The following is a 19376-nucleotide window of genomic DNA, read 5'->3' on the forward strand; positions in this document are numbered from 1 at the left end:
AGTACTGACTTGGGAGAATACATCTCACTGGTGCAGTGAGATATATATAGTCGTACGGGATAAAGTTAGCAGAGGTGTCTGACACAAAGATCTATTAGGCTGTCAGACAGTCTCTCAAGAGAAATGGTGGAATCCCTACTACTGGCAATATTTAGAATTTGATTAGAGAAAGCACTAGAAAATGTGCTGAAAAGAGCAATCATATTTGACAGGAGCTCCTAATAGATGATCTGTTCTTTTCCATCCCTAATTTCTCTAATTGCATGTTCAAACTTGAAGGAATAACAGTTTAAAGACTACCTCTAAGTATCTTGATAAGTATTAACCACTTTTTACTGTTTTGCTCATTGTTATATTCACAAATGGGAAGTCCCATCACATTCTACATGTTTGCTTTTAATTATACCTGGCCTTTCTGCAATAATTCCTGTACAAGATTGTGCTAGTTCACTCTTCTTACATATCTTTTAAAACCAAGAAGAAATCTAATCCTTGTGTTTTATACATCATGCTGAACTGTATTTTCTAGTCTGACAATATCTGTTAGAAACTTAAATACTACAGTTAAGAAGATGCTGTGAGTAGTCACTTTCCTTTTTATTCCTGCACAGTACATAGGACAAAGAAGAATTTCCTGGAACATTTTCATTCAACTGTGATTAGCAGCAGTGAAAACATTTACTGCATTCACTGTAAGCAGCACCTGTATAATAAGTTTAATCATTGTGATAAGCAGAAAAAAAATTAGTTCATCTCTTCTGCAACTGATATCAACTTAACATTTAGTTTCCCTAGTACTACATTAATTTACATAACTTTAAAAATTTAGTTATATTTTTCAGAGTAAGTTTCATTATCTCAAATCCTCAAAATTTAAGTTTGAATGAAAAAAAGTTTGATCAATTCAAGTTGTTATTCACTATTCAGGTTGCAACTTCAAAAATTAAATCAAAGGTATCATGGAACTGGTGAAATACTATTTAGCTGTATGGCTTAAAACGATGACAAATAAGAATTGCCATTGTTATGTCTTCTAAATGCTGCTTTATAGTCTTTTATAAGGTAAAAAAAATAATGTAAGAGTTAAAATATTTATGTGAAGAATCAAAAATTATGCAAAATACATAAATTACAAAACCAAGACAATTTAATATTCATTGTCTGATTACTTTTTTTCCAGAAATATTTTTCCATGAAATTAGACTCTAGGAAATATGTCATAAACTATCTTTGTAACAATCTAGGACATTTGGAATTTGATTCAGCAAGAAATTTAATTTATAAGAAAGGTGTGGGGTGTCTGGCAAAGATTAGGATATAAGGATTCCAACATTAAGATTGCCTGAACTCTCATCTAGACCTACTTCAGGATTAATAAACAAATAAATCTTTATTTGCCCTGTGTTTTAAGCACTTTAAACAATTTTGTCTCTAATTCCACTGTGAAGCTTGTTACTGTTATGTATTACTAATTCATGGAATCCTTAATGGTAAGATATATTTAAATAGAGGATAAAAATGGATCAAAACCAATGGGATTGTACATAGAATTAACCTATTAACCCTTTAGTTTCTTGACATAGAAAATATAAGGCTATTTTTGTGGAGCTTTTTTGTTTTAATGCTGCAGTAAAATTGCACAGATCTCCTAGCTGTTAATCATGATGACTCCTATAAGTCTTTTCCTGAGGGAATTCTGTAAATTCAGAGAAACAGACAGTTTATAGAATTTGAGGATGTATTTATTAGAGCAAATTACTTTGCATTTGGCCAAGTTGTATTTAATCTGCCTACTTCCAGCATTCCTGATACATGAGAGTGAAACTTGATTTAAAATTAAATGCAATTCAAGGTCCTGTAAAGCACCTGTCAAAGCATTTCTGCTCTTTGCGTGTACCTGAGCATTTACTTGCACATTTACAAGGTCTGACAATCCTGTGGTCCAGTTTCCAAGGGCTGGAAAATAATAAGAAGAATTCCTTGGAATTCCCAACCATTCAAGACCTGGAAATTTCATTTTCTGGATTATTACAAAGCTTATTTAAGGTTGAAATTATTTACTTTTAAGGCATTGTGTTTAGTGAGTCAAACCATTGTGAAATGCTTTAAACCATCAAGAAGTTGCTAAAATCAGACTGAAGAGCTGTCAGTCTTTAGTAGATACTTGTAATGACTTCAGTACCTTCTTCAGTACCAAGAAACCTTACTGCTCCATGAACAGATTTTAGGTCAGCTCCATCTATCGATCATACAGCTGGGGGAGCATCAGGATGCGCAAGAAGCTCACCATCTGCTTTGCTTAAAATTTTGGAAAGAGCAATATTAGATATGATAAAGAGATTAAAACCAATAGTGAGTGTATTACAGCCCATCCTTCCTTGGCAGCCAAAGGCTGCTTTCTACTCTATTCATTTCAGTTCACAGGAAAAATAAATCTTTCATTTAAGTGCCATTTATGTGATATATGGTCACCAGTGCAACTTTCTACTGTAATATATTATCATTCAAGTACTGTGTAAAGCAGTACAAGTCGTCAGCAAAAATAACAATTAAATAATCCTGTCTTCAGGGATCTCAGAATCATACACAACTGCAAAAATGCAATTTATTGCAGATACACAAAGAACATACGTTTCGTCTCCTCTTGCTATTTATTACTAAAATAAGTAATTTTATTGATATTGGAAGAAAGAGACATTTGTGCAGGACACTCCTCTGCAATAGGAACTGAGTAAGAGATTGACACTGAAGTCAGGATGCTGTTCCATAAGGAGAGGCAGTGTGAAAGAACGCCCAAGTGAAATGGGAGAGGAAATGGTTTCAGTGTTGGTGATAGCAAGATTAGGGGACAGGGAAAGTGCAACAAGTTAAATGGATGTAAGCAGCAGCTGATTATACAGAGCTTTTACACGAGTTAGAAGTTTTAATGTGACTTCATGAGCATAGGAGAGCTAAGAGAAGGATTTGAAGAAGTAAAGATGTTAGATGAATGTTGCAGTATAATAATTGCAGCAGCGTATTATGCTGTAGGCTACAGTCTTGCAGATATGGAAGGAGTAAGAAAAGTCTCATTTCTATTAAATTTTCTTTTACATTTTCATTCCGTTCTGATTTTCTTATTCTGTACACCAAAATGTGTTTTAAGTGCTATTCATTCATTTCACATTTAGTTGAAAAATTACAGAAAAAAAAATAGGGGGGAAAAAAAACAAACGTGAAACCTACATTTAAGAATGTACACAGCAATTTCTTGATGTATCTGAGATTATTGTTTTGCTGTGACTTCTTTGGCTCTGCATAGCTATTTGCTTCTGTGGCTCGTGCCCTATCTTTATTTTGCATACAATTTGTTTTCACATTTCTGGGTAGTAAACTTCTTTAGTTTGACTCATTACCCTAATTATTCAACATGAGGTTCATTTAAACCATTGAAATATGAGAACATGAATAGCTTATGTACTCTGCTTTGAATTTGCAAAATCTCTGTGACTGTGAGTATACTGAAATTTCGATTATATTTCCATGACTATGTGAAAAATGTTCACCTTATAACCATTCAGTTATAAAGGTGTTTCCCACAGCTGATATGTGAAGAATAAGACTGCTTTCATTAAGAGGTCGAATGTGTTGAGATTACTTCATTGCCTCTGGCAAGCACATCTACTCTGGGTTGTCTCAGCACTGTAGGCTCTAGTTCATACATTGCATTTATGAAGTCCGTAACATAGAGCTCTGATTTTTCAATTGATTAGTATTCCCATTTTAATTTCAGCGTTATTATCATTATTATTACTACTATGTATCTTTTTGATGGATATAATGCCACTCTTTTTTTTTTCGTCTTCAAAACGTTTGGTAGATCTGACTAGCGCAGGGAATATATATCATCTTCAACAAACTGGTAATGTCTGGTTTCTCTTTTTTCTGACACTGGAGACATAGCTGAAGAATCCAAGGCTAGCTATGAAAGCAGGCATATGTACTTACGGAATAATTTAGTCAGAATTTAAGTTTCTAAGCATAAAATATGATTCTGGGAATCCTTGCTCAGCAACGGACTAACTTTCCAGATACTTCCGTGAGATTCATCTGCTTTAAGTGCAGGTTTTCAACATTGAACAATCTAAATCTAAAGTAATTATAGATTTTACCCCTCTTTGTAGTTGGTAGAGGGAAAATGCCGTTTTTCTAAATAACATAAAATTAATATATTGAGATGTGTTCCTCTACATCTACTCAGAGCTGCCCCCACCGTAGAATGACCTGGGGACTCAGCACCAAACTCATGAGTGTGACCGTGATGGAAGGCAACTCCTCCCCCTTACAGCACTCTAGAGAGGCTCAACCAGCTCAGCACTCACAAATCGCTGTCAACAGATGACAACGGTGTCTGCTGCTTTTTTAAAAAGTAGAGGAGGTGACAATACTACAGGTCCAAGGATAATAGCTGTGATCTGTTTTAACTTTGGTTAAAATTGTGATTTCTCTGTGACGTGATTTAATCACCTTAAATGCTCTTCGCAGGAAAAAATTTAAGATTTATTTAGCGAAACAGGCAGTATGACTAGCCAAGGGCGTGAGTCATACATCTGTAAGAGAAGGCTTCCCAGATGTATCTCTATCTTATCTCCAACATTTCATATACAGTGAAAGGAGTGAGATTTAAGTTTTCCCATAGTTGTTAGCATTTCCTGAGTTGTAGCTGTGTGGTCAGTTGCATGCCAGACTGTCTAACCCGAAATCTCCTCTGAACAGAATACCGTCTGTTTGAGATTCTGTTCTGCCATGTCCACGCATCCCCATGCATCATTCACAGCATTCTGATGGCATTCTGGGTCTCCAGTCGCTTCAAAATCAATCTTAGCAGCTCTGATTTTTACAAGCTCAGCTTTCTCTGAGCAATAAATTCATTCAAACGATGAACTAACTTACATACCTAAAGGTTAGTTATCTAAATCTAACACATCCGTCCCGGGCTCCCTTTATAGTCATTGGAAAGAAAGTTCTCATTTAGAGAGCAATTCAGCTTGTGCTCAAATAGGTGTCAATGTATGTGGGATGAATTACCCTCTAAAAATGTTTTATTTCTACCCTGTGATTCTTGTGGCAATCTACTGCTAGGTTAGCGGTGGACAACTAGCTTTCAGCCCTCTAAGCCAAGGTGATACAGATGCGTGAGAAAATATGGATGCGGTCAAGCCACAACAGAAAAGAGAGTAAGACAGCATTTGCAGATTTATAGAAGCAAGGAGAAGAAAATAACAGAGAGTACGCAGAAAGTATTCCCTTTACTAGGAAACAAGTGGGTTTACAATTAGAGGTTGATTTTTATACCCTCACCTTCTGTATTGTACAGTACTGATTTTTGTGTCCTGCTGGGTGCAGCAGCTGCTTAGTAGGGCTGCCCTGGTTCTCTGGATGCAAACATTTTTCTTGTTCGCATATTTGCCAAGTGAAGTGCAGAGTTGCATAACTCACTTCATTTTGATGTATTGTTGTTTGTGTTTTGCTTTTTTAAAGAAAAGAAAAAGTCTAGATATTTTGCAGTTTGCTACTCTAGAACGATTTGGGCTATCTTCTATAAAAAACTAATTAGTTTTGACTTCCTTACAATGTATTTTATCATTTATTACCAGGACATATGTAAAATATTGCAAGTAGGGCAGATTTGATTAGAAGTATTATTTTCCTTCTTAGTTTCCCAGAGCTGAAACCTATCATTTTTCAGAGCATGCTGTGAAAATCCTATTTTCTAAGGCTATTCAGAGAAGAGGTGATTTAAACTTGGTGCATTTCAGTGTGGGCTGTTATTGTTTGAAATAGGGTTTTAACGTTAAGTAGGAAATTCAAGGAAATTCATGTTTAAAGAGATCGGGTTCATTAGATTATGATATCCTTGTTACTGATGATACTTAGTATTTTGTTTGCATTTCTGATATTTGCTTCAGCATCTGAAACTTGGAGAAGATTTGAGGAAGTATAAATAAATAAAATACATCTTTCTCCGTGATATCTTGGGTGTTGAATCAAATTCATAATTATTTTTTTTCTCGTGTAGTAGAATATAAGCCTTTTTTCCAATTATGCCCTTGTTTTCTTCTACGCCCCTTTTTTTCTGGACTATAATTTTCTTTATTAGTGGTAGAGTAGTGCGTATTTGCTCCTGAAATGAGTGTTCCCAATGCTAATTTCATGTGCTGTTCTGAGATTCTTCCAAGAGTTTTTCCTATCTTCACTTTGTGGGGAAAGACTGGTAAATATTTAAATATACTCATTTTCAAATTAGTCTGTTCTCGAATTGAGTTGTATTTTGAATTTTTCCTTAAATTATTATTTTTATTTAAATCTAAACTGTACCAAAACTCCTGAAAATCACCCATATTTGTTTGAAAACATTTTTAGCCCTACTGCAGCTCTAGATGTGTATTTCTGTTCCTTTATCTCCAGTTCAGGATGTATCACTGCAAGGCCAGAGCAAATCCTACTCATTGAAAGACTCTCTTTGCTTTCCTCTAACACAAAGCAAAGAGGTCTTTTTCTTATGTTTTGGAAAGATGTTTAATTAAGAATTACCTGAAATAAAGATACTCTGGCATAAAAACCTAGCCAGGAAATGGCTAACAGTTTGACTTTGAATATTTCTAAGAGTTCACCTGTTTCATATTTTTCAGTTTATTCCAGTAAGCTTTTTTTCTTCTGGAGAATGGTGGCAGCTATCATGGGGAAAAAGACTTCTCACACAGGAAAAGAATCCTCCCAGGCAACCAACCCCAGTCCCTTGGACAGCCTTGAGAATCAAACCGCATCAGTAACTTTTTAGAGTTCAAAGGAACCTGTTTCCCTCAGGTCCTGCTTACCTGCACCCTCATTAACCTCTTCAAAGAACTCTGAAGATTTAGGGAAGTACTTGCTTCCCCTTCACTGAAACTGGGTGGCTTCACCCTATCAACTTTTCATGCAAATTTTCTAACATTCTGATGAATGTGGAGATGGATTCTCCAGTGGTGGACATTGATCAGATCAGGCCCAAAGTCGCTTTATCTGAGATATTTCTGCTTGAAAAGCACAGCAATTAAAAGGTATTAGAACTTACACACAGGATGGAAGGTCTAAGTGTTATACACATACATGTGAAGATTTCAGGTGAAACAAATTGTAGAAATTATAGAAGAAAAAAGTCCTATTCAAAATACTAACAGCATGGCTAATCAATCATTTTGCCTTCAATGAGTTGAGGATACAGCAGTAGTAACTTACGTTCTCTAAGAGGACAGGTCTGTTCCTATCAGTATACATATACAGAATGTTTATCAATTTAATGTGGTTTGTTTGTTTTTAATACACGAACTAATAGACCCAGAGAGTGCATGCATTATTATTGCTGATTTAAAGATTGCACTGCATTTGGAGAGGGCATCCTGGGTTCTGGTCTCTGGATTTCTGCAGAACTGCTCTTGGGAACACCATTCCCATCACACGCAGAGCATAGGATATGTGAATTTGAATGTCCTCAGACTCATAGCTTCTGTATCTTAACAGGGTCTACATGAGAGCTGGATGTCTCATCTCTCGAAATGTGCATGCAAGAAATACTTTCAAACATTAAAGTTGTAGGTTCTGGGGACCTGAAGGTTAATGAGAACAAAAATGCTCAGTGAGTTTGAGGCACTTCAAGGATGTGAAAGGAACTCTTTTGTATCTCAATTCTAGATGCCTAAAGGCTTCTTTGGGATTTGAATGTCTGGGTACGATACACCGTATTAAACTTTGAAGAAATGATAGTGTGTACCTTACCTAAAACGTTCACCTGTAGGATTAGAAAATAATTCTCATAAAGACTGGCACAAATAAGAGAACATTATCCAGAAAATACTTTTTCTTTATTAAAGATGCTTTATGCTTTTTTTACTCTCTCTTGTTTTCCAACCATTCCACTTGAACCATTTGCACAGTATTGACCTGCTCTGAGCCTTTAGGGAGGCTGTTAAAATCTGTAACATGAACCCACAGCAGTGTCAAATATTAACAAGTGTTCTCTGCCCTGCTGGTGCTGAACGTTGATCCACCTCAGGCGTCAAGAAACTGAGACAGCTCGTTCGTAATTGTTGCCTTTCCTGTTCTCTCATATGGTGGGTAAGCACGCTGAAATGTCTTTCCTCTGGCTATTCAGCTTTATATATATTGCATCACCCTCATCTTCGCAGTAGCAGGATCCCGCCCAGCTGCATACTAATCGATGTGACTGAGATCTGCCTCCTGTGGTTCATTGTTTCTCTCATCCTGTCCCCAGAAGAAAGATTGTGTATTTAGCCATATAATGTTAAATATATCACTGTGTTCTGCAGGGATATGTGTTTAACTGTACTTTTTGCTATGAGTTTGTACTAATGAAGGCAAGTCAAACTGGTGTACTTCCACCTGAAATGGAAGATGACGAGGTTTGTGTGGACCTCAGATTCTGGGAGAGGCCATTCCCCAGTCTCAAAACGGGAGTCTCGCTCCTGCCCAGAAAAGCTTTCCTTTACTGCAAGCTGAAAGTTTTACTGCTAAACTGGTGGATGAAAAGCTGGACGTAAGCCAACAATGAGTACTCACAGCCCAGAAAGCTAACCGTATCCTGGGCTGCATCAAATGAAGTGTGGCCAGCAGATCGAGGGAGGTGATTCTGCCCGTCTACTTTGCTCTGGTGAGACATCACCTGGAGTACTGCATCCAGCTCTGGAGCCCTCAGCACAGGAAAGATACGGATGTGTTGGAGTGAGTCCAGAGGAGGGCTGCAAAAATGATCAGAGGGCTGGAACACGTCTCCTATGAGGACAGGCTGAGAGAGTTGGGGTTGTTCAGCCTGGAGAAGAGAAGGCTCTGTGGGGAGACCTTATTGCAGCCTTTCAGTACTTAAAGGGGGCCTACAGGAAAGACAGGGACAAACTTTTTAACAGGACCTGTTGTGATAGAACAAGGGCTAATGGATTTAAACTAAAAGAGGGAAGATTTACACTAGATAGAAGGAAGAAATTTTTTACAATGAGGTAGGAACAGGTTGCCCAGAGAGGTGGTAGATGCAAAACATTCAAGGTCAGATTGGATGAGGTTCTGAGCAACCTGATGTAGTTGAAGATGTTCCTGCTCATTGCAGGGGGGTTGGACTAGATGACCTGTAAAGGTCCCTTCCAGCCCAAACTATTCTATGATTCTATTTAACCAAAAATATTGGCTCCCAAAAGGCATAGAGAAAAAAAAAAGTCTTTCTTTACAGCATTTCTTGCCTACTCTGTTGTTCTGTTCTATGAAAAGAGTAAATCAAAAGTCATCTCCTAGATTACCTCTTTATTTATTGTCTCATTCCTGAGCACTCTTTGTTTCAGAGGCAGCTACAATGGATCATAATCGCCCATGGCTCCCTCAGTAGACGATTCAGGCATTAGATGAGCTGAACAACCTTCTGAAGTTGCTTGTGTCTCTTGAGCTTAGGCAGACTGAGTATTTGTCTGAGCCCTGTGGTAGGACCCTTAAATTAGGTGGGAGGAACCTGTATTAAAGTGTTCATTAACTTGTCACAGAAAAGCGTGCCTTTAAAAAGAGTGGGATGCTCAGTGAAGGAAAAGGTGCTTGCTCTAAGTTATTTCCAAAAATCACAGCCCATTGCTTCCTTCACAAACATGTACAAATATTGTTTCTCATAGGTTGTTTGTTTTGTTTTTTTTTTTAAACAGACAGAATATTATGATCTTATCACAGTAACATTCTTAATAATGTTGCATAGTCAATATATTTTTCTTGCCATTTTTTCATTTTACCTATAGCTATTTGTGGAACCATTCATATAACAAATTGCTAGGACCTGATTGTTTTCATTATCATTTATCAGTATTCTACATAGATCCCACTGAAGCACTGTGGTTTGGACAATACACCAGAGTTTATCAATGAATAATCTGAGTTCTTAAATGAGTAACTGATTTCTTTACCCTTGCAATGTACAGGTTGTTCTTCATGATTCACAATGCTCATCATTAGACTGCGTGTTTTACTTAATACTGGGCAAACATAGCATGTATACGGTGATGAAGTTACTTCTACAGCTTGGCAATATGCTTTGATTTATCAGTCTTCTAAGCTGTGGTGTTCTATTTTTCCCTTAGGGATACGATGATGGATATGGGGGTGAATATGATGATCCAAGCTATGAGGCATATGATAACAGTTACGCCACCCAAACACAAAGGTAAGCATTTGTACTTTTACATTTAATTTTTCAAAGAACACCTTTTTTTTTCCTCTTAGCTTTTCATGTGAATTTCCTGTTTTATTTTCCACATTAAATTCTACAAATTTTACAGTACTTTAAAAGGCTGTCAAAAAGTAGTAATGGCAATCAGAGTTTATAGACAGAATTATTTAGATGAATCAAAAATACAAGCAGCTATACTTTTAAAATTGGTGCGAAGTAAGTGTTTGTTTTTTTTTTTAAAAGCAAGAGATTACATCATTTTCTTATCTGATGTCACTTTGAACTTGTTTGTTTACTGGTGTGAAGTTGTCAAGGGCATCTCGTATTTATGGCTTTTACAATGTTTCGGGCAAAACCAGAAGGAAATAAAAAAAAAATTAATTATGATGGTAAATACCTGCCACTGGTTTGCATCCATCATCAAGGTAAACTATAGGAGGGAACTGCATGCCTGAATTAGGGCTGAAATTTTCTCGTTTTAGCCAGTTATTTTCTCAGTAACTCTCAGAATTGGTAAAAGCAACCAAGTTTGGAAATTTATTTTATGTCCTTACTGTGTGCGATAATGGGGAAAATTACTTTCACATCTTTTATGATTTGTGTCACTAAAATAAGGCAACAAAAACGATCACCTTTTATGTGCTCATACACCATACACACTCATATATTAATTTGACAGTTGGTCCATGTTTATTAAATATGGAATGACATCTTTTTCACAGTTAAGCTGAAGGATAAAAGGGTTTATTCAGAAATTATTCAGAATTGTTCAGAAACTGCTTTTATGGGTTGCTAAGAGTACATGTAAGACTGTGGAAAAGCAAATTAATTTTTAAGAAGAAAAGACATAGCTTTTAACTGAGTTACTGTGATTCTCACTGGGCAAGAAAGCAATGTATATGTACAGCGTTCAGCACTCGGAAGACCAGAGGACCTTAAATTTGCTTTTTGTTTAACCATCTTTTTTGTTGAATGCTTTGCTGATGAAAATGTCTGTCAGAATTATGTGCAGCTCCAGAACTGCTGTAGTGAGTGGCACTCAGGCTGATAAAAAATACTTTGTAAGTATTTTTATAACCAGTGAAGAATCTTTAAAAGGATTTGTCACACCTAAATGTGAACCCCATCAAGTATACTTTAACTGCACTTTTAAGTAATTATACATTACTGGCTGCACCCATCATGTCATTGTGTAGGTAGATATTCTTGTTGTCAAATGTACTCCAACTTTTTTGAAAATAATTCAGCCCATCTTTTGCTATAATAGTGAATTGTCACAGGAGATATTGCCTCTGGTGTAAAAATAATAATTAGCTGGAAATCTCTCTGCTATGACATTGCTTTATATCATCTGAATTAACCTGTAATTTCTTTGCAACTTGATGTCTCAGGCAACTAAATGACAAATATATCAAGCTTATGAGGAGTGTATTATAATCAAGCTAGAACTGGCAGTGACTCAAGAAAGAAAACTTATGAAGAGTCACATAATTTTGTCAATTAAACAGCTATTAAGTTTAGTCATCAGATATGTTTTCTATAAATGTGAGCTACCTCCAGGATGCCTAATATATTTAAAATCTGCAACTATAACATTTCATTTTGTAATACATGGCAGGACATGCAGTCATACTTACCCATGTGGAGTGCCAGAAGTAGTCTATTGATTTCAAAGAGAGCATCTTCGGAACAACATACTACTTATTTCAAAGATTTACAGAGCAAATGGACCATTAGATATGGAGTTTGGACTTCTGTACCTTGTTGGCCACTTAGCTTCACAGAAATGCCTCCCTACTGAGCCAAAATAATACAATAGAATAAAGTAGTATGACCAAAATACTTGATTAGATGTATATACCAAAAAGTTCTCTCCTGATCTCAGCTCTTGTTATTAGTATACTCCAGTCACATGGGAAAGACATATCATGCCACACCTAACAAAGAAGATAAGTTGTACTGATTCCAAGTACTTATTCCTCTCATCCAGTATGTGATCTACAAGAAAAACATCAACAAAAACTTGTAGACAATGTCTGTGCTGAGAGAAAAATATCATTACTGCCCTCTGCAGGTGGCTTAATGCAGAGTTCCAAGATTTCAGTTCATGTTAAGGGCAGCGTTTTGCTTTTTATGGCTCACTAAGGAATCAATATGGAAATTCTTAGAGAAGATACGAGCTCGTCTGACTGTCTCACCACACATGTTGACCAAGCCTTACTCTCATTGTTGCTTCACATTGAAGAAGGCGGGGAGGGAGAAGGAGGGTGGAATAGGGATGGGGATGGATGAGAAGGAATGGACGGACTGAATGCAAGCCAAGTTCAGCGTGCTTTACAGCAGAGAACATATCAAGTCGTGCTTTGTTCTCCTACTCACCCAATGCACAGAGTGAAGACTGAGGTGGAACCTCAGGACACCACCACTCCTGTTACATATACCTTTGTCTTCTAGACTTTACATCTACTTCCCATTTGCTCATCAGAGGCTTTCCGACCGTATATTCCTTCCAGGGACCCTTAGTCCTCGTTGTCCGAGAGGTCTGATTTAAACTTTTTGTAAATTAGGGTCTGCTAACAGCAGAGAAAATCAGCATGCTGTCAACACACACCCCTGTGATACAACACAGGATTATGATTTAGTAGAAGGAGCATAAAAAATACCCAGTCCCAGGAACATCCAGATGGAAATGGAGATAAATGCTGTCCTTCCGTGCACAGTTATTTGAAGATTTGTACTAAAGATCAGGGATAGTTTTGCACGCCCAGCAATATATTTTGGATAGGTCCTTCTCTAATGAACTCTTCCACTGCCACCCTTCCCAACAAACAGCTCTGTCCGTCATGATAGCAGTCTGATTTTTAGACTGAAATAGGGGGATGGGGTCACTTGCGGAAGAGACCATGACAGAATCTTGGGATCAGGCCTGAATGAAACCTACAATAAGTCTGTGTGGCTGTATGAGCTAAGAGGCACCTCAAGAGCACTTTGAAACGGACACAATAATCAACTTGAAGAAAGAACAGCAAGACCCTTGCTATGGTAAGTGCAACATGTACCTTATTATGTTTGGGGAGTTTTATTTTAGGAAGGAGAGAATGACGGGTTATGACATAAACAGTTATTGCTACAGTCTATATTGCCTGATATGTGTCTTCCTTTAACTAACAGAAGCTGTATTTCTAAAGCTAGCTTTTTTCCTTCTCATCTTCTTGTCCTATAATGACTACCCAGAACACAAGGTGGAACCTCAGGACAAAGACTTAAATGAACAACTAGCTGCTCTTCCCAAATGTGTCTATAACCATTATTTACAAGATTACATAAAAGGCTACAGTTTTAGCAAGGGCATTTAGAAACCTTGCTCATTGTAGAATTTTTTTCATACTGAGGTCAAAATACAGTTTTTGAGGTAATTAGAATGAAAGCTTTGTCTGATGCCAAAAAAAAACAAAAAAAACCAAGGAGACAACCATTTCAGTGGGCAGTGGAAGATATCAGTTCTGACATACTTCCCATAGGCAATGTTGCACAGCACTTCGAATTTCTTGATGAAACCTCTTTTTCCTCTCTCTTCCTCTCCCTTCTATGCAGTTTGAAGATGACTTTCAGGGATAAGTACCTCTGCCCAGACACAAGAGGAGATATTCTATAGTTGTTAAGTTTATACACTATTCCCTAGATACCTGGAAGTCAGGCAGAGAACACTCAAACCCTTTCTGCCAGCTAGATTTACCTCCTCAACCTCTAGTCTGACAACTTTGGTTAAAAATGTAAATCCTAGACATGCTATTCAGAAGTAAAAATCCCTTTCTGAATATGATTGCCATCCCTGCTCCTCACCATTGCCTGTTCACATGTGTCAATGATGAGGTGCCGAAAGGGAGGTAAAGGAAATAATTCTTTCTGATGTTCTCAAACAACACTGTCTTATCTCAGCAACCAGTTAATATCTATCTAAGTTTTCCACTCACCTTGCACTTGATACTTAAAAACTTGTAAGAAGTATATTCTGGTTGTCTAACAGAATTCTGGTATTACACAAAACTACTCTCACCTCACAGGTGTTTAGCTAGACTCAACCCTCACCTGTCAGCCATTCTATCAGATGCTGCCCAGCTTCCATTTCTAATGTAGATGTCATTCCTGTGCAGGCCTGTAAAGGTATGCTGCTTGTCCACTTTTTGGATGATTCTTAGCAGTTCAAGCACACTGATGTTCTCAATGGCTTCTTACCTTCAAACCATGTTGGAACATGTGGTGGCAACCATTCTTCCTGTCCATTCCCACTCAGATACTGATTTAAAGAAATAAATATGATTTCTACAGGGCAACAATCAATCTCATAAAACAAAACTCTGAAATGGTAGCAGTATGAATTTCCAACTCAGCTGTAACACAGCAGATGTAGGAGAATCCTATTAGTTTTCAAAATACGATACAGTTTTTGATTTTCTTAGCAGGAACTTTTAAGTCTGTTGAACCACCACCACTGTCCAGGATTCATGGGCTGAGAACACTAGATCACCAGGAGAAAAGGATGAAAAGTTTTGTGAGAGGATCTGCAAGATCTGCCTCTTTGGTTACTCAGAAGACGGTAGGGAATCAGACTGTATCGAATGCGAAGTGTGGCCAAACTCTTCAGCCAAGGCCAATAGAATAATTTTGTGGATCCGTTGCTGAGGAATCAGCTGAGAACCCTGATGACCAGCAGAGCTATCTTCAGCTTTGCTACCACATCTATAGTCATCTGTGACCTTTGTGTCTCTGCCAGCACCAGCAGTTTCATTTCAAAGGTACCATGTCTCACAGCCAAAAGAGATACTAAGGAAATCTGGGACTGACTGGCAGGTCATGGGACGAACCAGGAAGGGTATGTTCTATACCATATGCAGTGTAAACAATCGTGCCTGACAGGGAAAAGCAAAGGAAGTCAGTGATTGTCCATTGAAACGTAAAGTTTGGGTTTGGTATAATTTCCCTGTTCCACGGTGCCCGGCATGAACATTCACACATCAATCAGTTCTGTTTTTTTTGTGAACAGGTAGTTGGCATATTGGCAATGCTTTCCAGGGCTGGTTGGTTGGCTTGTTCTTCTGCCTTTTGTTCTGTCTGACTTTTGTTAAAAACGTAGTTCAGCTGCAATATGAGTTGTTGTGTGGGTGCTTACTAAAGAAAGAAGAGTCTGTGACTCCCATCCTAGGCTGGAAATAGATTTGCAAATACCAGAAAACCTGTAACATACTGACAAGAAGAATAAATAATTCAGTGATAAAAGACAGAAGAAAATAGTGCAAAACATTCCTGTTACAGATGCCATCCCACAGTAACACAGGCCTTCTCATGACATATCTTCATCTGTGCTGTGACTGCAAGAGGACGTGGGTAAAGGGCATTTCTCTTGCCTGCCTGGACCCAGCCCTCACTAGTGACAGTAACCCAGTTTTAGGACCTTACAGCAATTTTTGGCAAAACATTTACTGTTAATTTTGCAAATATTTTATGTAATGCTATAGGCAACAGGCCCCTAGATACACATTCTGCGCTGGTATGCAAATCATCTTGGAACAATGACTTCTGTCTAGTCCATCAAATGCACACTGTGAAAACCCATCCTGCATCTGCTAAGCAAACAACTTCCATTTCTGATGCAAAAAGGCATGTTATAGGTCATGTCATCTCTGAACTTCCTCTCTAAGAAGTTAATGGTAATATAGAATCTAAATCGTAACATAAAGAAAGATGGCATTGGTACATCTGAATTAAATTCTAAGTTTTTACGTGCTCTGAATAATTACATACATTGAGTTAGATAATGGCCAAAATGAAATTATCTTAGAGGACTGAAAGAAGAGAGAAAGGAAAGGTGCAGTATCAGAGAATTTCAAGTTGACTGGCATAGCTTTCACTTAACTGAATTATATTTAATTCAAAAGATATAATTATCTGTGGTTCATACTGCTGTGCTCTCATGTGCTAAGTCCCATTGGGCTACTGTTTCTCAATGCTAGTAACAAAAATATGAGAAAAACATGTTTCAGCGCATATATGATGCCTATGTCCTCTTTCCTGCCATGGCAGATAGTTGCTATGGCCTTATCAGTGTAGTCGTATCCCAGTAACTGTATGTTCATAGCAATACTTATCAATTGAACCTGTAATAGCTTCTGCAATTCTGAGTCACGTACTTACAACAGCTCAGACCCACTGAAAATTTCAAGACCACATTCAACCATTGAGATTGACTATACGACAAGTTATTGCCTTTGAAAAGAAACTTTGTTTTCCTGGTTATTCTTGTTTCTATTGTTAAGTTCATGCTATCTACTGTATAGCTTGTGTTTACAGCTCCTTTTTCTGTAGCGTGGGCTGCTTACAGGGGATTTAGGGATCACTTACTTATTTCTGATCTGATATGCAGGAATATAACATGGACCACAGTTCAGCCCGTGTTGCTTATGCGGCTTAAGGTACAATCACTTCAGTACAGAGACATGCTGCAAAATTATTTAGGAAGTAAAGCAAAGAATATTTTATCCAGCTGAATCTCCAGGAATTATTTACATCAGCAGTGTATATTTGCTCTAGTTCATCCTGGTTACCCTTGCTTGACCTCCAGATAGCAAGACTTTGTATGTACATCTGTTTCCAAAGATGAGTTCTTCACAAACAGGGCTGTGAGTGAAATAACACTTTCAGACTAGTACAATTGTAAAGACACGCAGTCTTTACAAAACAGTACATAATTCTTCTGGGTGTACATGTTCTCTGATGGACCCTACCCAATGGACTATTCTTTTCTCCAAGCTCCTTTGGGATTCAGCAAAAAATGATGCCTCTATGTTTCAGTAAGAGAAATTTAGTATTAATATTAGGAGGGGGCTCCACAGGACTGGAGCGCTTAGTAGTCTCTATCACCATAGCTTTAAAACCACATTAGACAAATTTCAGTAAAGAATCACGTAAATAAATTTCTGTGTTTATAGATAGATGAAATGGTCTAGGTGACATTTTAAGGCCCCTTCTAGCTCTATTTTCTGTTACCTTTTCCCCTTTTTGTTCATTCATGACTAGGTTTACTTCAAGATAACAACACAGGATAATCTAATTGGACTAAGGAAGTTGTTTTGTTACAAATAAAAAGAAAGTAACCCCATTTTCAAACTCCATTTTGATTTGTGGGGGTTTTATGACTGATAGAAATCCTTTTAGGAACAATTAAAATAAATCTGATGTTTCAAGCACTGAAAAAGTAAATGTGTTTTTAATAGAGTAGGTTACTGTTGTTTTTTTTTTTAATATATTTTTCATGTTGTGTTAAATTACAGTAAATAGTTCTAGTCCATTCCTTCAGGATGATCTCATAATAAAGATATCAGATTTTAATTTGTTACAGGTAGCATTTTCATCTAGATATGCAAATGTACATAAACTGAAGACTATCATACATCTCATAATACAGTACAATGCAGCACTGGATGAACATTCTTTTTTTAGACTATCTCCTAACATGCTGAAAAGGGGCAAAATTCATTAGAGGAAAAAAAATCTTAGATACAGAATTATCAAGAGACTGAAGAGTTATGTTAATTTTATTTGCCACTACAAAAGAAATTAATATCGTGGCCAACTCATGTAAAGCATAAACTGTCTTAGATGCTCCTTTTAGTTTCAAGTATTGACACAAACTTCTTACAACAGTGCCAGGGTACATGCAACAATAGTTAGTGCAAATTACAACACAAAACCTGTTTTGTCAGTCTTCTCTCTGACATCTGAAGTCATGAGAAGATTAAATAAGTCTGTCACGATTCTACAAGACTGAATTGCTAAAAACCTTCTGCTGTGGATCTAAGGGACAGATAGCAGCAGCATTGAGATTGCTCATAGCTTTTGCTGATGTGATAGCTGTCTTGGAGGCACCCAGTTTAGAGGCCACCTTTGTCCTTGTAAGTGATGTAACCGCATTAATTCATTAGCACTGTAAAGTCTAGAAATCCAAGTAGCTGATCAGCATGTTACAGTGCTAGACTTGTACAGCTGAAAAGCTTATGAGTTCTTCAAAGATCTTTGAATCAAAAATCCTTGAAAATCTTCTACCTGCATGACAGAAATTACTCTTATATCCCATTTTGTGCAGAACCTTTTTTGATAAATTTTTGAAGGAAAACTTCATTTGAAAACTTCTCAAAATCTAATTACAACAGTTACTTGGGAAAACCATTGCCAGTTACTTGGGAAAACCATTGTTGTACAGCAGGTAAGTTCTGATCCCTGTTTCTGGACTGAGTCTTCAAATGACAGCTATCGGTTTCCTTACCTGCTGATAGACAGCTGGGGAGGGGGGAGAAACCTGGCAGACTTCTGCTAAGTTTCTATCTCTTGCCAATGCCCCTGGTGTGTTTGTACCTACCACTAGTAGTGTAGTTCAGTGTTCCCTGAGGTGGCCAAAGATATTTGGAACCTCCATCCAATTGAATCCCCAGCTACAATGTTGTGGAGGGATTTCCAAGCAAAAGATTACAGAAATACTCAGGGTGAAAGTAAGATCTTTGGCTGTTTAATTGAACACCAAAGAACTAGGGAGCAAATATTTCTGAACAGTCTTAAGACAAAGACTTAAGAGTTGCCATTGAGAAACTCAGTCATTCACAGACTCTCTTTCCTAATGTCTTGCTGAGGAACTTTAGTTAACAGCATTTCTCAGATTTATATGTTGGGATGCATTCAGAAAGAAAACACTGAGCGATGTCAATGATCTTCCTTGAATGTAGAATGAATCCAGTAAATGCTTAAAGCAATGATCAGATACCTTTATTTAATCAACCAGGCCTGCTGTTTTTGGCTACTTGCTTTGTAAAATGTTCCTGCAGGCTAGTTGTGGAGAGAATTATCCATAGTTAAATGAAACAATTTTGTCCTTAGTTTAAAAATGATGGCTAGACAGGACTGTGAAGAATCATTAATTTATTAGAAGATTATCACATGGTTAAATCTTTTTGTGATATGATCAAAGGTTTACTCACTTCTCTTTCACTATCAAAATACTGCTATATAGTAAAATATATAGACACATATAGCTGCAATAGGTAGAGTGGTTACATTGGTTCTTTGTAAAATGGGATATTCATATTTTCTCTACTGT

At 37.2% G+C, this 19376-nt stretch overlaps 1 protein-coding gene across 1 annotated transcript in view; it reads left to right on the top strand.

Annotated features, from left to right (window-relative positions):
• The window catches only part of KHDRBS2 (KH domain containing, RNA binding, signal transduction associated 2), a 123956-nt gene that overhangs the window by 77345 nt on the left and 27235 nt on the right, over window positions 1-19376 (top strand). The window contains exon 3 of the mRNA XM_009885408.1: window positions 10143-10225. Within this exon, the coding sequence (XP_009883710.1) occupies window positions 10143-10225 (83 nt within the window). The remainder of the gene's footprint in view (window positions 1-10142; window positions 10226-19376) is intronic.

This window comes from Charadrius vociferus, unplaced genomic scaffold, assembly GCF_000708025.1.
Source record: "Charadrius vociferus isolate BGI_N301 unplaced genomic scaffold, ASM70802v2 scaffold945, whole genome shotgun sequence".
Taxonomy (NCBI): Eukaryota; Metazoa; Chordata; class Aves; order Charadriiformes; family Charadriidae; genus Charadrius; species Charadrius vociferus.